Source organism: Dermacentor silvarum, chromosome 9 (assembly GCF_013339745.2).
Source record: "Dermacentor silvarum isolate Dsil-2018 chromosome 9, BIME_Dsil_1.4, whole genome shotgun sequence".
NCBI lineage: Eukaryota > Metazoa > Arthropoda > Arachnida > Ixodida > Ixodidae > Dermacentor > Dermacentor silvarum.
This window is the reverse complement of record NC_051162.1, coordinates 119,134,126-119,150,207: the sequence shown is the minus strand read 5'-3', so window position 1 is coordinate 119,150,207 and position 16,082 is coordinate 119,134,126. Positions and strand designations below refer to the sequence as shown.

The window sequence follows — 16,082 nt, the reverse complement described above, 5'->3', positions numbered from 1 at the left end:
GTCGCTCTTACGCGGTGAGAAAAGGCACACCGTGACGTCGTGGATGTCGACGGCGTTTTCTCGAACTAATGTTTTTAAAGCACGAAATGCTTTTAGCTCTCATTGTCAGCGACCTTCAGGTGACCTTGAGCCAAAAGCCAGAGCCGTTATCCAGGCATCGTTGCGAGAACAAAACGAGGTCATCCGGGCAACCAGTCAAAAGTTGAGAAAATGCGGTCTTTGGCCCCCAACCATTTGTACAGGACCGCATTACATATGCTAGTTACTGCCCAAATAAGTTACAAAAATATTGCTACCGAGTTCTTCCTAACGTTTGTTCACAATATCACTCAAGCTATAACTTCTAGTACGCTGAAGTTTTATTTGTCATTTCTAATAGCGACGTTCAACGGGCAGATACAGGGCACCATACACTTGATTGTCATCTTTTGGCGCTGAGACAGGGTTGACTGTGCTCTTTTCAACACCAGCGGTGCGTGAGTTCCGCGGCGCGGGTTTTGCGCCGTCTCCTTCGAGAGATGGCGCCACGCTGCGTCACAAGGCCGGGAGCGTCCGGCGCGTCGCGGATGGTTGTGTGGTGTGGTGTGGTGGGGGGTGCTCTTGCGAACATGGACTATACCCATTTTAAGATTGTGGCTAGTATCAGTTCCAACCAATCTGCTTAGCCGGCAGCCATTTCATGCTCACATCTACTCTTTGGACGGGAGAGCCAGCATTTATCAGTAAATACGGATTAGGTTGTATTTCAAAGGGGCCAAAGAATGAGCTTGGAGAGTTTCGAGAACTTTCACTGCCGCCTCAGAGGCCCAAATCCGAGCAAGTACTCCGAATTCAATGACGTCACACTGACATATAGCCACGCTGGGGTTTCAGCGTCAAATTACAAAGCCGAAATTTTGCCCTAAATTTCTCTGCTAGTAATCAACCTTTTACCGCGAAACTAACGAAAATAGAATTTTGAAGGAATACCTTATACCTACACTGATTTAGCGTTGCCCTTTACTGCCACTTTAAGAGGTGTAAATTATTGGGGGTGTTTTAATAGTGAAATTTCCGAATGGAATCGAATACGAACACTTGAAAAAAAAAGACCACTGAATATCAAATTGAATATCGAATATGTAAAGCAAAATGTACTATGACGTTCGCGCGAAGTCAGCTTGGTTAAAAAAAGTTGTCGCAGTTTCACCTGAAAGGCGAAGCATCAATTGCGATAGCAAATTTGTAGAGATCTATACGGAGTAATGATAGTAGCTTTAGCAGCTGTATAAACTTGGACATGCAGCAGCACCGGCAACACGCAGAGCTGTTGTCGACGCCGTCGGCGTTTTGCCCGCGTTCGCACGAAACGCGTGCGGCGTTGGTGACTGTTGCCGGAGCCTCTGATATAAATAGGCACTTGGTTCTGCAGCTAAACATCGCCTCCCTTCCCTCCCCCTCGCCCCCCCCCCCGCGCCCTTTCGCGCGTCGAAATAAGGCGCGTTTGCTCTACATATATGGTGATTGTAAAGGAGGAAAGAGACGCCTACTTCTGCAGCCCTTAAGGGAGCACGGTGCAAACCGCGCGTTTGTTCTCCGCCGTGGGTTCACTCCCCGTGAAAGCGCGCGTCCCTCGCGCCCTTTCACTCGCACATACAGCGTTCGGCGGCGCGCGGCGACGATTTCATCTCCATTGACGTCATACGGAACCTCACGGCGACGGCGACGGCGACGCCGACGGCAGAAATCTGCTTTGTAGTGTCCATATAATTGCTATCGCAATAAAAAGAAGAAGAAGAAGACGAGATGAGGCTCATGTGCATTGCGACACACCGCATTCACAATTCGGACAAGTTCTTCTTTCAGGGGTTTTACGTGCCAAAACCAGTTATGAATATGAGGCACGCCGTAGTGGAGGGCTCCGGATTAATTTTGACCACCTGGGGTTCTTTCGATCCTATAAGTGACAGAGATTTTTCCAATCATCTGTGGCACCATGACTATAACTAAGCAAAAGCAAACACCATGTTACCAGATGCACGAACAGCGTTGTGTTCGCGTTGTGTTCGCGTTGTGTTCGCCACGAACGAAAGTTTGCAGACCACGGGCTTTGAGAAAAAAAGCTGAACATCTCCGCAGCCTCACAACACAGCCTGGTATTCGCATTTCCAGCCTATCCTAGTAAATGCGAGGAATGTTGTCCTGTACGGTTTTACTGACCACTGTTACAGGATGTTCGGAAATTTAACGTTTTCTGAGATCTCGTGGTCCACAAACTATCGTGGTCGACTGTACGTTGTACTACAGCACCGCACATTGCGTTAAATGAATGCAAACATGGTGAAACTGCAAAAATGATGAATGGGAACAAATTCAGACGCAGGCTGTCTAAAAGCGAGCCATTCTTATTGAACGACTGGCAATTATTGAGCAGAAGTTATATGGCCCGTGTGTTCGCTTAGGACCAAAAGTCCAAGAAAGCCGCAATAGTTACCCTGCAGCTGGATCCTTCATAAAAAGTCGTCATATCCATCGTTTTGTCTCCTTCGAAACTGCAATAACTGCTTTTATCCCTCACATATTCGAAAGAAGCGAATATACGACAACTTTGAACAGTGAATTCTCGAATCGAATGCGAATCGAACAGCAGTAACTATATTCGCGGTTCGTGTTTTCGAATACTCGCAGACTCTAGGGCAAGTTTATAACTATTTGTGCAACATCATCCCCCTCGTCATCCTAATATATGTCTCTTGCAAGACGTAGGTCTCTCCCAGCTATCCCTAATTACCCATGTCTTGCGCCAGCTGACTCCGTCATATACCTACAAATTTCACTAAATCTCACGATACTATACCTAATTCACCTCCGTCCTCGACTGCTTCACTTCTCTTGGAATTCATGGTGTTACTCAAACAGACCGCCGGTTATCTCCTCGCCATATTATACACGACCCGCCTAACTCCAGTTCTTCACAATCTCAACTATACACTTATCAGCTACACCCGTTGCATCCACATATAGACCATCTACAACCGCACTGCCCGTGCTCCCGTCTCTAAACTTTGTGCCTATGATTTACTGTTCCACCAATCGCTATACGTGGTGACTTGTTCTTCTAAAGCTTCTTTGTGTATACCCGTATAGCTTAACAGGCGCAAATAGGCAAATACGTTGTGGTCTTATCGCTTGTAGGACCGATAACTTTTCAAGTTTCTACTAGGGGTCCCTTGTTCCGGTACCTCGAGCCTGGAAACTCTACATGGACGGAGAGAGGTCAGGCCATCAACGGCCAGCCACTCTCTATCTCTGTAGGCGGCGCTGCTTAAGCAGCTAAACAGTCAGTCATTAACTCAAATGTTTTGCAAGAAATAAGTCATAAGCAAAGTGTTTTTTCCCATGACAGATCAAAGAGTTCACCATGCGACGTTTATGAAGGCTGTAATTTCGCATCAGAACGGGAAAGTCACTTTAATTAATCCCATTATTGTCATGTTGCTGATCCTACATGCCGTTTTTTGCTGATATTTTTTGAATTAGAACGACGTGTAATCTTCTCACGTGATGTGGCCACTCCTGCTGGGGCCAATCCCTGGTATGCAGTATTTTATTGCGATAGCAATTATATGGACACTCAAAAGCAGATTTCTGCCGTCGGCGTCGCCGTCGCCGTGAGGTTCCGTATGACGTCAATGGGGATGAAATCGTCGCCGCGCGCCGAACGCTGTATGTGCGAGTGAAAGGGCGCGAGGGGCGCGCGCTTGACGGGGAGTGAACGCACGGCGGAGAACAAACGCGCGTTCTGCGCCGTGCTTCCTTAAGGGCTGCAGAAGTAGGCGTCTCTTTCCTCCTTTACAATCACCATATATGTAGAGCAAACGCGCCTTCTTCCGACGCGCGAGAGGCCGTGGGGGAGGGGGGGGGGAGGGGGGGGGAAGGGAGGCGACGTTTAGCTGCGGCACCAAGTGCCTATTTATATCAGAGGCTCCGGCAACAGTCACCAACGCCGCACGCATTTTGAGCGAACGCGGGCAAAACGCCGACGGCGTCGACAACAGTTCTGCGTGTTGCCGGTGCTGCGGCATGTCCAAGTTTATACAGCTGATAAAGCTAATATCATTACTCCGTATAGCTCTCTACAAATTTGCTATCGCAATTGATGCTTCGCCTTTCAGGTGAAACTGCGACAACTTTTTTTAAGCAAACAAACAAACAAACAAACAAACAAACAAACAAACAAACAAACAAACAAGCAAACAAACAAACAAACAAACAAACAAACAAACAAACAAACAAACCAACAAACAAACAAACAAACAAACAAACAAACAAACAAACAAACAAACAAATAAATAATAAATAAATAAATAAATAAATAAATAAACCATCGGGGTGCGGATGCAGAACTCACTTGTAGGCTTTGTGCACGGCCCTGAGTACCACGTGGTCCATGACGCTTGTGCGTAGGCAGCGGAACCCGTCGACGCTCCGCCGGCTCCGCCCTTCGGCCGCGCTGAAGTTGCCGTAAGCACGCTGCAAGCACAAGCGCAGCTTTCGCAGCTCGCCGGACCACATGGCGTGCTCCTGTGGACGCAAGCGCAAATCCAGCGAGGACACATCAGCTGAGAAAAGTCCCATCGCCTACAATGTGAACGCGTAACTTCCATCATGGCTACCAACGATCAAGCGACATTTCGGAAGCCATGCTTATAGTACCGTTTATTGCAGTTACGCAGAGGTAAAAGTGTTGCAGTGTTATCGCATGGGAATGCTGGGAAATGGGTGCGTCAGTTCTTTTTTTTTTTTCTCAGAGAGCCTGGGTACCTTAAAGACGCGCCTGGCGAACAACCTGCTGTCTGTCAGTCCTGCAGTTTCTTCTCAAATAGGGCGAAAAAATCTCTGACGAAGACAATTGTTCCCTTGTCGAAACGTTGGCCCCAGACTAAGGCATCGCTCGGTTTGGCCCGTGTTGATTAGCTGTGTTAATTCACTTCCAGCAGCTGCACCCCGCACCCAGAACTCGTATTTTCCTTTGCTTCTCCGATTGGTCATGACTAGAGACCGGATTTTAGGCAAATGCCTTTTTTGTTCCTTGCACTCCTATCACCGCACTTTGATATATGAGCATGCATTAGATTATAAGGAGGGCCTTTATAGTGTTTTTATAGTGCCTATAAATGCCTATTTTGGTGTTTGTGCCTAAATCCCTATAAACGCCTATAAATGCCTATTTTAAATATCGGCGCCTATATGTACACGATTTAAGCCTCAAGTTTTGCTTCCGAATGCAGTTAGAGATCGTTGTTATTGTTACCGGGCAGCATTGTTCGGAACTCTATGGGGTTCAACCTAGTCCTCTAGTTCAACCAACTCCCGGAAAACAACCGCTAGCAGCAGTGAAATGGGACGCGCTGGCCAGTATACGCCGCCGCGCTGACATGGCGCGAGCGGTTGGCGAATGCGAAACCGCGGAGGGCCGTCAGGGGAACGGAGAGTGAAGAGGAAACGAAGAAAGAAAAATGTGATGTGCATTGTTTTGTCTGTAATTTATTTTGTAAGGTGTTCACCGCCATTGAGGGTTCCTTTTCAGCGTACAAGATGCCAAGTGACAAGAGGCACAATTTTGATTCCAAAAATCTGGAGATGGTTGTAGTTTGCTATTGTTTTCACAATCTTCACGGTGATTCTTAGAATATGTATACGTTCCGCGTGCTTTCCAAATAGATTTCTTCAAACATGTGCACTTCAAATGGGCGCAAGTGTATTTGGCATTGTTGGGACGTGCTGCGTGTACAATTCGGATAATGTCATTGTATATGAGAAAATTGCCACAGTTGTACCTAAGAGTCCTACTGTAAGAACATGTTAATTTCTTAATAAATCATAGTCTCTCTTGCATTTATAATTTGTCTGTTTTTGGTGTATCTTAATTTAATTGCGTAAGGCAGACATAAAGTAGCACTTTTTTTAACCAGCTTTCAAGTATTCTTTTTCATGCCTGTTTTACTAAATGAGACGCTGGAGTACAGTGGCCATTGAACATGAATATGAGCAGTGTGCTTGATGAATTAAGTCAATTGATCGTCATTAGTCCAACAGTTTTATGGGACAATAGCACGGCTATGTTCAACTGTTGGCGCATTTGTGCCATCATAAACAATAACATTTCTTGTTTTCCTGTCACAGATACAGGTCGCGCACGTCTTCGTTTGAAATTATACGCATTTATGTAAAAATTTATTGTGCCTATATTTACGACGTTGGAGGCCTAAAACGTTGTTTTGCCTGCCTATTTTTGGCGCCTAAAACGCGCTTTTTTACTGCTTAAAGATCCGGCCTCTAGTCATGACCAGGAGAGGAAGTTGCATGTAACGTATTACGTAGACATCTTGAGCACCGTTACTACATCTCCGAGCTGTAGAACTATGGCGAAGCATCAAGTTGGACATTGCATAGGTTGGACACTGCATAGGTGTGGCACACTCACCCACGAGTACACTAGAGAGTTTTAGAATAGGGCTTTGCGTTTGCGAATAGCGTCATGCGCTTGCAGCGCCACTACGGTGTCAAAGAAAAACTATTCTAAATATTAAAATAAACTATGCCATTTTATGATAGGAAGAGTAATTTTGACCTTCGTGGTTTTGCGTTTAATTTCAATTAAGATGTTATTCTGTTAGCAGCAATCGATTTATTGCGCCTAATTTTGAGTAACCAACTTGACGTGCCTTCACCAGCCAAGCTAATCCACGTTAGGCCTACGAGCCATGAAATTGACAATCGAATTCAGAATCAGCGGCGTCTAATGAATCAAGTTTCATTACACACGTTATTTGAGAGAAAGCGACAACCGCAGTCACTTCTCCTAGCTTACGAACTTCACGCGTTACCACGAATCAAGCCGAGTTTGGCACTCGGAGAGCCGCCGCTTCGATGAGTGCCGCCATGTTTGCTGACGCAAAACTTTTGGGGCTGCTTTTGGGGCTCCCGCTAAATCGGCGAAATAGCGTGCCCAGCGCAAAACCCAAACGCAGTTAGCGTCTCGCGCATGCGCAGTGGTGTCGACGCTATTTCTTTGGGGCCCCTATTCTAAAACTCTCTACTGACTCACACTCGCTCCGCACTTGTTCTCCATCTCACAAGTCGTTTGCGGCGCTGCCGAAGGCACGAGGCGCACAAAGGCGCAATATCCTTGCGCAGCGGAATATAGTTCCAGGCGTAACTGTCCGATTAATGGCAGGATTAGAGAGCTTCGTTTTTGCTTGGTACATGATACGTTACAGCGATACGTGACATGTTAGGACCTTTGTGCATGGAACGTCATATGCGGCGATTCCAGCAGCCACTGAGCAGACGACGGTGCGCGGATGGACACACCTCTAGGGGCATTCGGCCTTCCAATTGGCTAAGGAGTCCCGCAGCTTCCACAGTGCTACAAACGACTTGTGAGATGCCATGCGTGAGATAAAACGTCATTGAGTGACGAAGGGGGCGAGTGGACTTGAGCATGAGTGGGAGTGAGTGCCGGAGAGTTCTGAGGCGCCGTGAGCGCGAACAGGATCTCCGGTTCACGCGACGGTGAACTAAAGTAAGTGAAAAGTGAGTTTAAGTGGACGCGAGTATAAGCGTGAATGGGTGTCGGTATAAGTGTGAGTGGTAAGGACTATGAACGTGAGTGATTGTTGGCGATGCCGACTTGGGGCGAGTGAGTGCCTGAGTGAGTATTGATGGCCGTGAGCGCACATGAATGTGAACGAGTACATAGCCTGCAAAACTATATTGGTGAGCGACTGTGAGTGAGTGTCCACTTATTCTACTGACCTATGATCGACTACAAGCAGCGCGCAAACAGACAAGGACGACTTTAAAAAGAAGCCGAGAAAAGTGATGTCTATTAACTGAAATGTGCTAATATGAACGCGAGAACCTTGGAGAAAGAAAAAAGAAACAACAACAAAGCCGCATGTAAAAAAAAATAATGAGCCATCAATAAAAGCCAATTAGTTTTTTGACAATGCTATGGAAGCTCATCGCATTTCGCCAAGCTGCGCATACCGTCATCAAATTGCGACATCGCGCGCTGCGCGACGCCTTACATGACGTTGTGTAGAAGATCCTCCGGCGCTATATGCGCCGTTTCCGTTATAGGGGCAGCAATGGGATCGGCAGGCTCGTATTGCCAGCATCACATACGCGTCAGATGATCAGACGAAAGGCTATAGGCACACGCATTGTGTATACTGGAGCCTTCACGCGGCCAATATAGGCGCAGCCGCCTGCACTTCAAAGTGTCCGAAGTCGCGGATATAACGGCGATTTGCGATTCGATACGGGGCATAGCTGGAATATCTACTCGACACCTGCCTTAGCGGCAATGTAGAAGCTGAAACTTCCCTCCCCCTTCCTTTTCCGATGCAATTTCTATTCGGTACTATCATTGCCGAAGTATGCCCTTTTTATTATTATTATTTTTTTTACATTGCACATGTGCGCGCATGAAGTCGACAGAAGCACATGTCGGAAGTCGGTGGAATGACAAGCAACAGGTGTTCCAACACGAAATGTCAGGCTCGCGGTGACAAATACGTTTGGCCTTGCGAGGCTCCTGGCATGACTCACTCTTCCGGGTGCGTGCATTCTATAGCTAGTGGCTCGATTCCAGGCAGGCGGCAAGCGATAAATGTGACACTATGAAGAAAATTCGCATGTATGCATGCAGAATTTGCTAGTTTCTTTTAGTACGCAGGGGTATGACCACGTGGATGAAGTTGAAAACTTCAAAAACAGCACGGAATAGCGTGTTTGGTCGTACCGTACTGATAGTTCACTTTAGCTGGTGGTGGTGGTATTAGATTGCGTGCATGTTTTTTGTACGCGAATACTTTAGGGAGTCAAAGGTCCCTTTGGGTACCCAAACCCCCGCTTGCCGTTCGCAAAATCTAAAATTTCCTTTATCAGAACCACCAAATATGCACTGGGCTCAGCCTCTTTGTAGCGCTCTGTTTGGTCATGCCATATTTTTTTTTTTTAGAATGTGGGTAAACACGAATTTGCCCTTCAATACAACTCGCTCATCGACTGACTTCCTTTTTCGAAAAGCGCACATGGATAAGTCGGTCTCAAGTGCCTCAGACAAACCAGCCGACGTTTAGACAGGTACACCTATGTGGCTCCGTTAAGGCTGCCTTGTCATCCTTAGGAGTGTTAGTTTTAAGTGGTTAGCTGAGTCTTGAAGATATCCCGGGACTAACAGCAACATCGGTGCAAATATCACGAGAGTTTAAACTTAACGTTAGCTGTTTTGAACGTTGCCAGCACGGCGAAAGCTGCTCGCCCAAGACGGCCACGCCGGAGAATTGGCTAATTTGATGACAATCAAAGCATACAGAGAACGAAGGGTTGGGGCTTCCTCCTGCATGCTCAATACAGTCAGCCCCGGCATGTCTTGAGGGGGGGGATCCCCCAGTGCTTAGGATCGGCCAATGTTGTAACGAAACGAGTTGACTTTGTTTCACCCAAGTACAAAAAAAGTCAGTCGTCATGCAGTCACCGTCATAATATATCCTTGTCGTCTGGCTGCTGTAATTATCACACGTTATCACACGTCGACTGGTCTTGTAGCGCTATGCGGAACTCCCAGTGATGGCAGGATAAACTACAGTGCTAGCAGCACTAATGCTTAGCAAAGTACCCATCCCCATTGTTCGTGGTATCTGCATAATTTCTTGTATGAACTACGTTTGCATTTTTTGATCGCTAGCACTGACGTCCAGTCACAACCACGCTGTTTCCAGTTTTCTGCATTATTGCGCTCCATTTGCTTAAGTTTTAGTTTTGAGAAACGTACAAGTCTGAGACACGGCATACAATATGCTCGCATTCCTAAAACGCGGTTGAACATGGGGCTAGATTATAGAATGAAAAGAACGCCAAGCGGATGGCGCGACTGGCGGCTCACTGACCACCCGATTGGCGGACTCCAAAACAACCTGACAGCCATTACGAACGCACTTTGGTTAGGTTACGGAATAACGGCTTCATGAAAATAAACGTGCTTGAACGGCGGTATACCTACGTGCCGATATACAGGGTGATCATATTTATGTGCTATGGAATTTTTAAAAATAGCCCATTGCAGATTACATAACTCTAGTCCTTGAGCTGGATTATTAAGAGGCGGACATTACGGGAAATCGATCCACATATTCCACAAATTAACAAATATCCACTAATTATCTTGAATTAATTACTGCACGGCAGATATTGCAATTTGCAAGGCGTATCCACTTGGAATTAATTTCCAGAATGACGACAGTTTGGAGATATGCGCCATCGAACTTGCCGTAAAATGCAATGTTGTTACACTTGCATTTCTAGCAAAACACTCTTTTATGCACGGAAGCACATGAAACAACTGGAGCGGCCGTGTGTTTCGTTCCACACTTTGGGAAATTATATCTCGAAACTGGTGTCATCCTGGAAATTCAAGTTAATACGTCTTGCAAGCTCACCGGCTACAATTTGTAAATTGCAATATAGGTCGTAAAGTAATTAATTAAGAGGATAATTTATGAATTATTGTTAATTAGTCGAACATGCGCTTCGATTTATCGTGCTAGTATTGTCCGCCTCTTCGAATAATCCAGCTCAAGGCCAATAATTATGCTGTCAGAGGCGATATTTAAAAATTGCATAAAACTTAAAAATTATCTCCTTTAAATACACCTGTGATGTATTTACAGGTGTGTATTTGTGGTGTACTTACAGGTGGTGTAGTAAATACACCACAGGCGTATTTACAACACCTGTGGTGTCTAAATCACAGCCCAGTGAAGGCGCTCTCGGACTATAGGAAGCCAATCTCGAAGGCCACGCTTTTGCGCACTGCAAGCGCAGAAAGCGAGTCACATCTTGGTCGCCACACATTATTTGCAGCCAAGTTTTGTTTTCTGGAATCTAACTCCTTCTACGCTACTCAGGAGAACAGTTTTACGCAAGCATTATTCCCGTGACATTGAAGCCTTAGCCTTCAATAATGGAACGTTAGCCAAATACTCAGCAATTGAATTCTTTTATTTCTCTAAAGCATTTGATACCGTCTCACAGCCGCTACTGTTCTTGAAACTTAGCACACTTAACATTGATCATAGCCTTTTTAAATGGGTTGTACGCTTTTTTTTTCTTTTCCCACAGAGGTACACGAAGCACGTGTCAATAAATCATCATGACTCCAAGTCATATCATGTAACACATCTGGTGTCCCTCAGGGGTCTGTATTAGGGCCTCTTTTTTTTCCTCATTTCTATTAATGACCTATACCCGGCTCTGTTAACTCAAACATAAGGCTCTTTGCAGACGACCGTGTTCTTTACCGGGAAATTTCTAACGAGCCTGACATTTCAATGTTTCAGCTTGCCCTTAATAATGTCTCGTATTGGTGTAACACGTGGCTTGTGAAACTTAACGCCAACAAATGTAAAGCGATGCGGTTGTCTCGTGAAACTAACTAGTTCACGTCTAATACTGACGGCGGCACTTTTCGGTTCGTTGACAGTTACAAGTACTTAGGCGTTTACCCGGGATCAAAGTATTTAGTGGGCGGTCGCTCTATCATCTGAGCTAAACAGGAGGCTAGCAGATGACAGAGCGAGGCCGAATTAATCGACAACCCAAGCGAACGGACGCTGTACATGGCAGTACTACCATAAAATGTCTAAATCATTAGCCATATACTAATTAAGTCCCTAATTGGCTTCGAGTGGGCGATAAATTCGGCCTTGCTGTGTCATCTGCTAGCCTCCTGGTTAGCAGATGATAGAGCAACCAACCCGGATAGGCGCTGGTTCCTGGTTCGATTATCAAACCAGGACGAATAGCGTCCTTGGCTTCCGGGTGTTCATATATATATATATATATATATATATATATATATATATATATATATATATAAATTGGGGGAGTAAAAACCGGATGGTACTATTTAAAGATGAAAACTGGGGACCAATCGGGGGTTATGTTGTCTGCCAGCCCAAAGTTAGGGATCTTCTTGTAGCATTCAGAAACTATTAACACAGATACAAACTATGAACCCGTTTTGGCCACGAACGTCCTATTTAAACAAGCTAAATAAGTTACTGGGACATCTAATCGGAAAGGAAGCTGCTCGCAAATCATGCGACGAGCTCCCCTCTACAAATTATGATTGTCAGGCATTAATATGGTATTTAAAGCAAACCACGTTAACAAAAACAACAAATAGAAAAAGGGTTCGTCGATCCCTTCCTTACTTTGTTCTTTGCACTTCTTCGAGAACGGAAAAGTACAAACAATAGTGCACACGGGCACGCTTTGCAAGAGGTGTGATACTTTTGTCTTGCAAACCCTTCTTGACGTACGTTATCATATGCATTGAGAACATTTCTGTGTCCAACCTAAGACCTGTCGGGGATCTCGTCCTTGCTCGTTGTCCTGTTTCATTGGTTCCAAATATACGTTCTTGAAGCGAAATAAATGGAATTACCCTTGTTTGAACGTAATGCAGATGCGCAAACATCCTCTGACTGTCACAACTATACCGTTGGCAATGCAGTGCAACGCCAGCGCCGAGTTATTTCGCTTCCTAGCGCATTACCTCCGTTTACATACATGCTACGTGCGATGCAATGCACCATTATCGTAGTCATGTAAACACGGCTACGAAAAAAGTCACAGGCTCTCATTCACTCAACGTCGGTAGGCGCTAAGCATATTATATATTTCTATATGTACTGGTTATCGGTTTAGCTTTCATCTAAAACGAGAGATCTACCATATGTATTATATATATATTGACCACTTGCTCACGGAAGTTGGCCAGCTTAATTTGTTTTGGCACACTTGCATTCATTATTAATGTTTAAGAAAGGTGCACCTTCAAGGATAAAATAGGTGTAACCCGATTTTCATAAATTTTGTTCGGGCTGCGAAAATCGGCCATTATCAGGTTTCACCAGAAAACGAAAGACCGTACATATAATGCATAGTCAAGCGAGTAAGTACTGACAGATTGACAGGCACAACTTGGAATCAGCTAGCGCAAGGCAGCGGCAATTGGAGATCGCTTGGAGAGGACATAAAAATCGGGTGCTGCTGCTGCTGCTGCTGATCGATTTCTGAAGAAACTGTGGGATGTTTCACGGGTGCTCGCCAAGCGGGGAGAATGGCGTAGTTGTCGTTATACTGCAAAGCGAAAGCTGACTGGCACGTGGTAGTGACGGTAAAGAACACAGTAGCAAAACTGCGAATGGCGAAACTAACTCCTCATTGGGCGAACCTGTGCCCCGAAAAGCAGGCTACGCTCAAAGCACAACGATAGCGGCGAGCGAAGTCGGCGATCGTCGAAGATCTTATCAACGGGTCAAGCGCATTGGCTTTTATACAACAGTCATCGAAGTTTCCAAAGTAATCGCCAGTGCGCGCGTGTCTACCAGAAAGTACTACACAATTGGCGTCACGCACACAAAAGGATTACACAAGCTTCGGTGACAACAGACAACGGATAGAAGCATCGATAACATTCCAGTATAAGTTCCAATCATGCAGGTGCATCTTGCGCTGAGCGATATAACATTAAATTGTTACTGGGTGAAATACAGTCCCCGAGAAAAGGATAAATAAGTACACGTGTCAATACGCAAATACTTCCGCGGGAACATAAATTGGCATAACAAAGCAGGCAACAAGAAAGTTTAAGAAAACGCATTTTCGTGCTCTCGTTACGCTATCGGAAAACAGCATAAATTTTCAATTGGACATTGCGCACTTAGCCATTCTGCACTCGCCTGGTGGCGTTGACTTCGAGCAGCGAAGCTGGAGCCTCGCGATACTTTTCTGTTGCTCTTATGAAATTGCGAAGCACCCATGCGAGAAACATTCTTGTTTACAGCTGTCTCGGCTATTGCGCATAGCCTAACTCTTATGTTTCAATATACGATTAATGCTAAGTTAAAAGGCGCACACTGTCAACAAAATGATCGGCTGCTGTTATTCACTCGCGCAACTTTGGCAGGTATTGAGGATGAACGTGGTAGAGAGCCTTGCTGTTGGCCAGAGCAACTAAGGACGTTTTGCGGCATGCAAGTTCAACTTTTTTACAAAACGCTAATGATCGAGCCAAAAGAACAAGGGCTAACGCAGGCTAGATTGGCTGAAGAGAAAACGCTAGTGACGTTTACACTTCGTGAACGTGGCTTACGTGCAAGCCTATGGACGCCGCGAACATGCACAGCGTTAGGAGCCTACAGCACAGCGAGAACTGCGGCGTCGAAGCACAAACGAAAAGAGCGCGAACGGGGCGATTTTCTTCTCCACCTCAGGCGCCCTGCTCCGGAGCTCGCTTCCTTCGCAGCTACGATTCATAATGACGCCAATTTCACAGACGGGGTGTCTATACGATTTCTCGTACAAACAGCCCAAATGACTAATTTCTATTATGAAAGCTTAGTTTGGCCACGGTGGTTTGGGCTCTAAATGATTCATCGAGAAACTCTAGAAAGGTATGCGCTCATGTAAGAGTACGTATGAAAAAGGGACACACACACAACGGGGATGTCGAGGGACCGGCCTACTCTGGTTGCCCAATTGACTACAAGTATGTTGCACTAAAACTAGTTAGGACAACTAACGCAGTTTGAGCTTATTTTTTTTTTTTTTCATTGTGCGATAGCGGTGCTAGGGGGCACCACGTTGCGCCGCTTTCGTATCGTGTCTTGTCTCTCTTGCGCTGGTATTCCGATAATGATTAGGGCTAGCGAGTTTATTACGAAACTATGGAGAGGACCGGCGCGACATGCACTCGCCTGGAATATCCTGTAGATCGACCGAGCCATGAGCAGTCCGACGGTGGAAATGTCCAGGAAGAATTCCCGTCCGCCCACTTCCACGTCGGCGATGGACATGGGTACGCCCAGGGTCTTCGTGTCCGGGTCGAAGCGACACGCCAGGTCCAGGTTGGTGTCGAACACTCGACCTCCCGACGCGACCACGCGCTTCAGCCAGTGGGTGACCTGTCATAAACGCGCGCCAGTACCCTATATATAGTGATCCTCGAGGTGACTATAGAAAGTTCCCGCTTCAGGGGAACCGTACAGCATTACATTCACAGCGCCCTTCGTTTTAAAACAACAGACATGTTGCAGAGCGCGACGTGACACCGACAAGGCGGCGCTGCTGTCACATTCAGCACCGAGAAACAAATATTGACAAACTTTAATGGCGTGAATTTTCGTTACGGGCAGGTTTCATAATTACTTCGCAAGAACTGTTGTTCGAAGCGGCGAACAGCGAAAACTTTTTCCGTGGTTGAACGCCGTTAAACCAAGTTTGTCGAGCGATAGCATGGTTTTTCTTGCTTTGGGGAAAGGATACAAACGCTGCTCGGCGCCGTCAGCAACTACCGCATCTACAACTGCACATCAAGACAACACACAGACGCTGCTTGGCGCGGCGGCAGCAGCGTGCGAATTGACCTTAATGCTGCGTCTCGCTTCAACGCGAACTAAGCGTCGAAAGCACAGCGCATACGAAGCTACCAGCACTCGGCGCACTTTGTACACATCCCAGATCGCTTTGAAGATATGGGCGCCCACGCGGCGTACGCAGCAGCTGCCGGTAGTGGTAGGCTAAGGCCCAGTGTGACCTTGACTGAGCTTGAAGGTATGATTTACGGAACCAGGCGTTTTCCTGGTTTGTACCTGGAGTAGTAGAGCTATCGCTCTAAAAGACAATGTGTCAGCACATTCGTCTGCTGTTTTAGCCAGGAGGAGTAATGCGTGCTGGTTTACAAGCACACAACTTGTCTAAAGGAAGTTCACGAAACAGGGCACACAACGTTAAGAAAACGATAACTATTGGCCCCGCTTCCCAAGTCAAGTTTGAGATCTGCGCAATGCTGATGACTCAGTTGATTCAATACACTGAAGTCTGCTACTCGCATGTACGTACTATTTCCATATTAAGAGCCAGTTTCAGAAAAAGGATAAGCTAAGCTAGAGGTCGCTGTCGACCGTATGTAGAAACAACCCCAGCAGAACTTGAGTTCCATCTAAAATTCTACACGTACAAAA

The 16,082-nt window shown here is 46.1% G+C and overlaps 1 protein-coding gene across 1 annotated transcript in view; it reads right to left on the bottom strand.

Annotated features, from left to right (window-relative positions):
- LOC119463852 (neprilysin-1) overlaps positions 1–16,082 on the bottom strand; it is a 35,699-nt gene that overhangs the window by 551 nt on the left and 19,066 nt on the right. Inside the window, exons 8-9 of the mRNA XM_049655410.1 lie at positions 14,817–15,023; positions 4,391–4,563 (exon numbers count right to left, since the gene is read on the bottom strand). Coding sequence (XP_049511367.1) covers positions 4,391–4,563; positions 14,817–15,023 — 380 coding nt within the window. The remainder of the gene's footprint in view (positions 1–4,390; positions 4,564–14,816; positions 15,024–16,082) is intronic.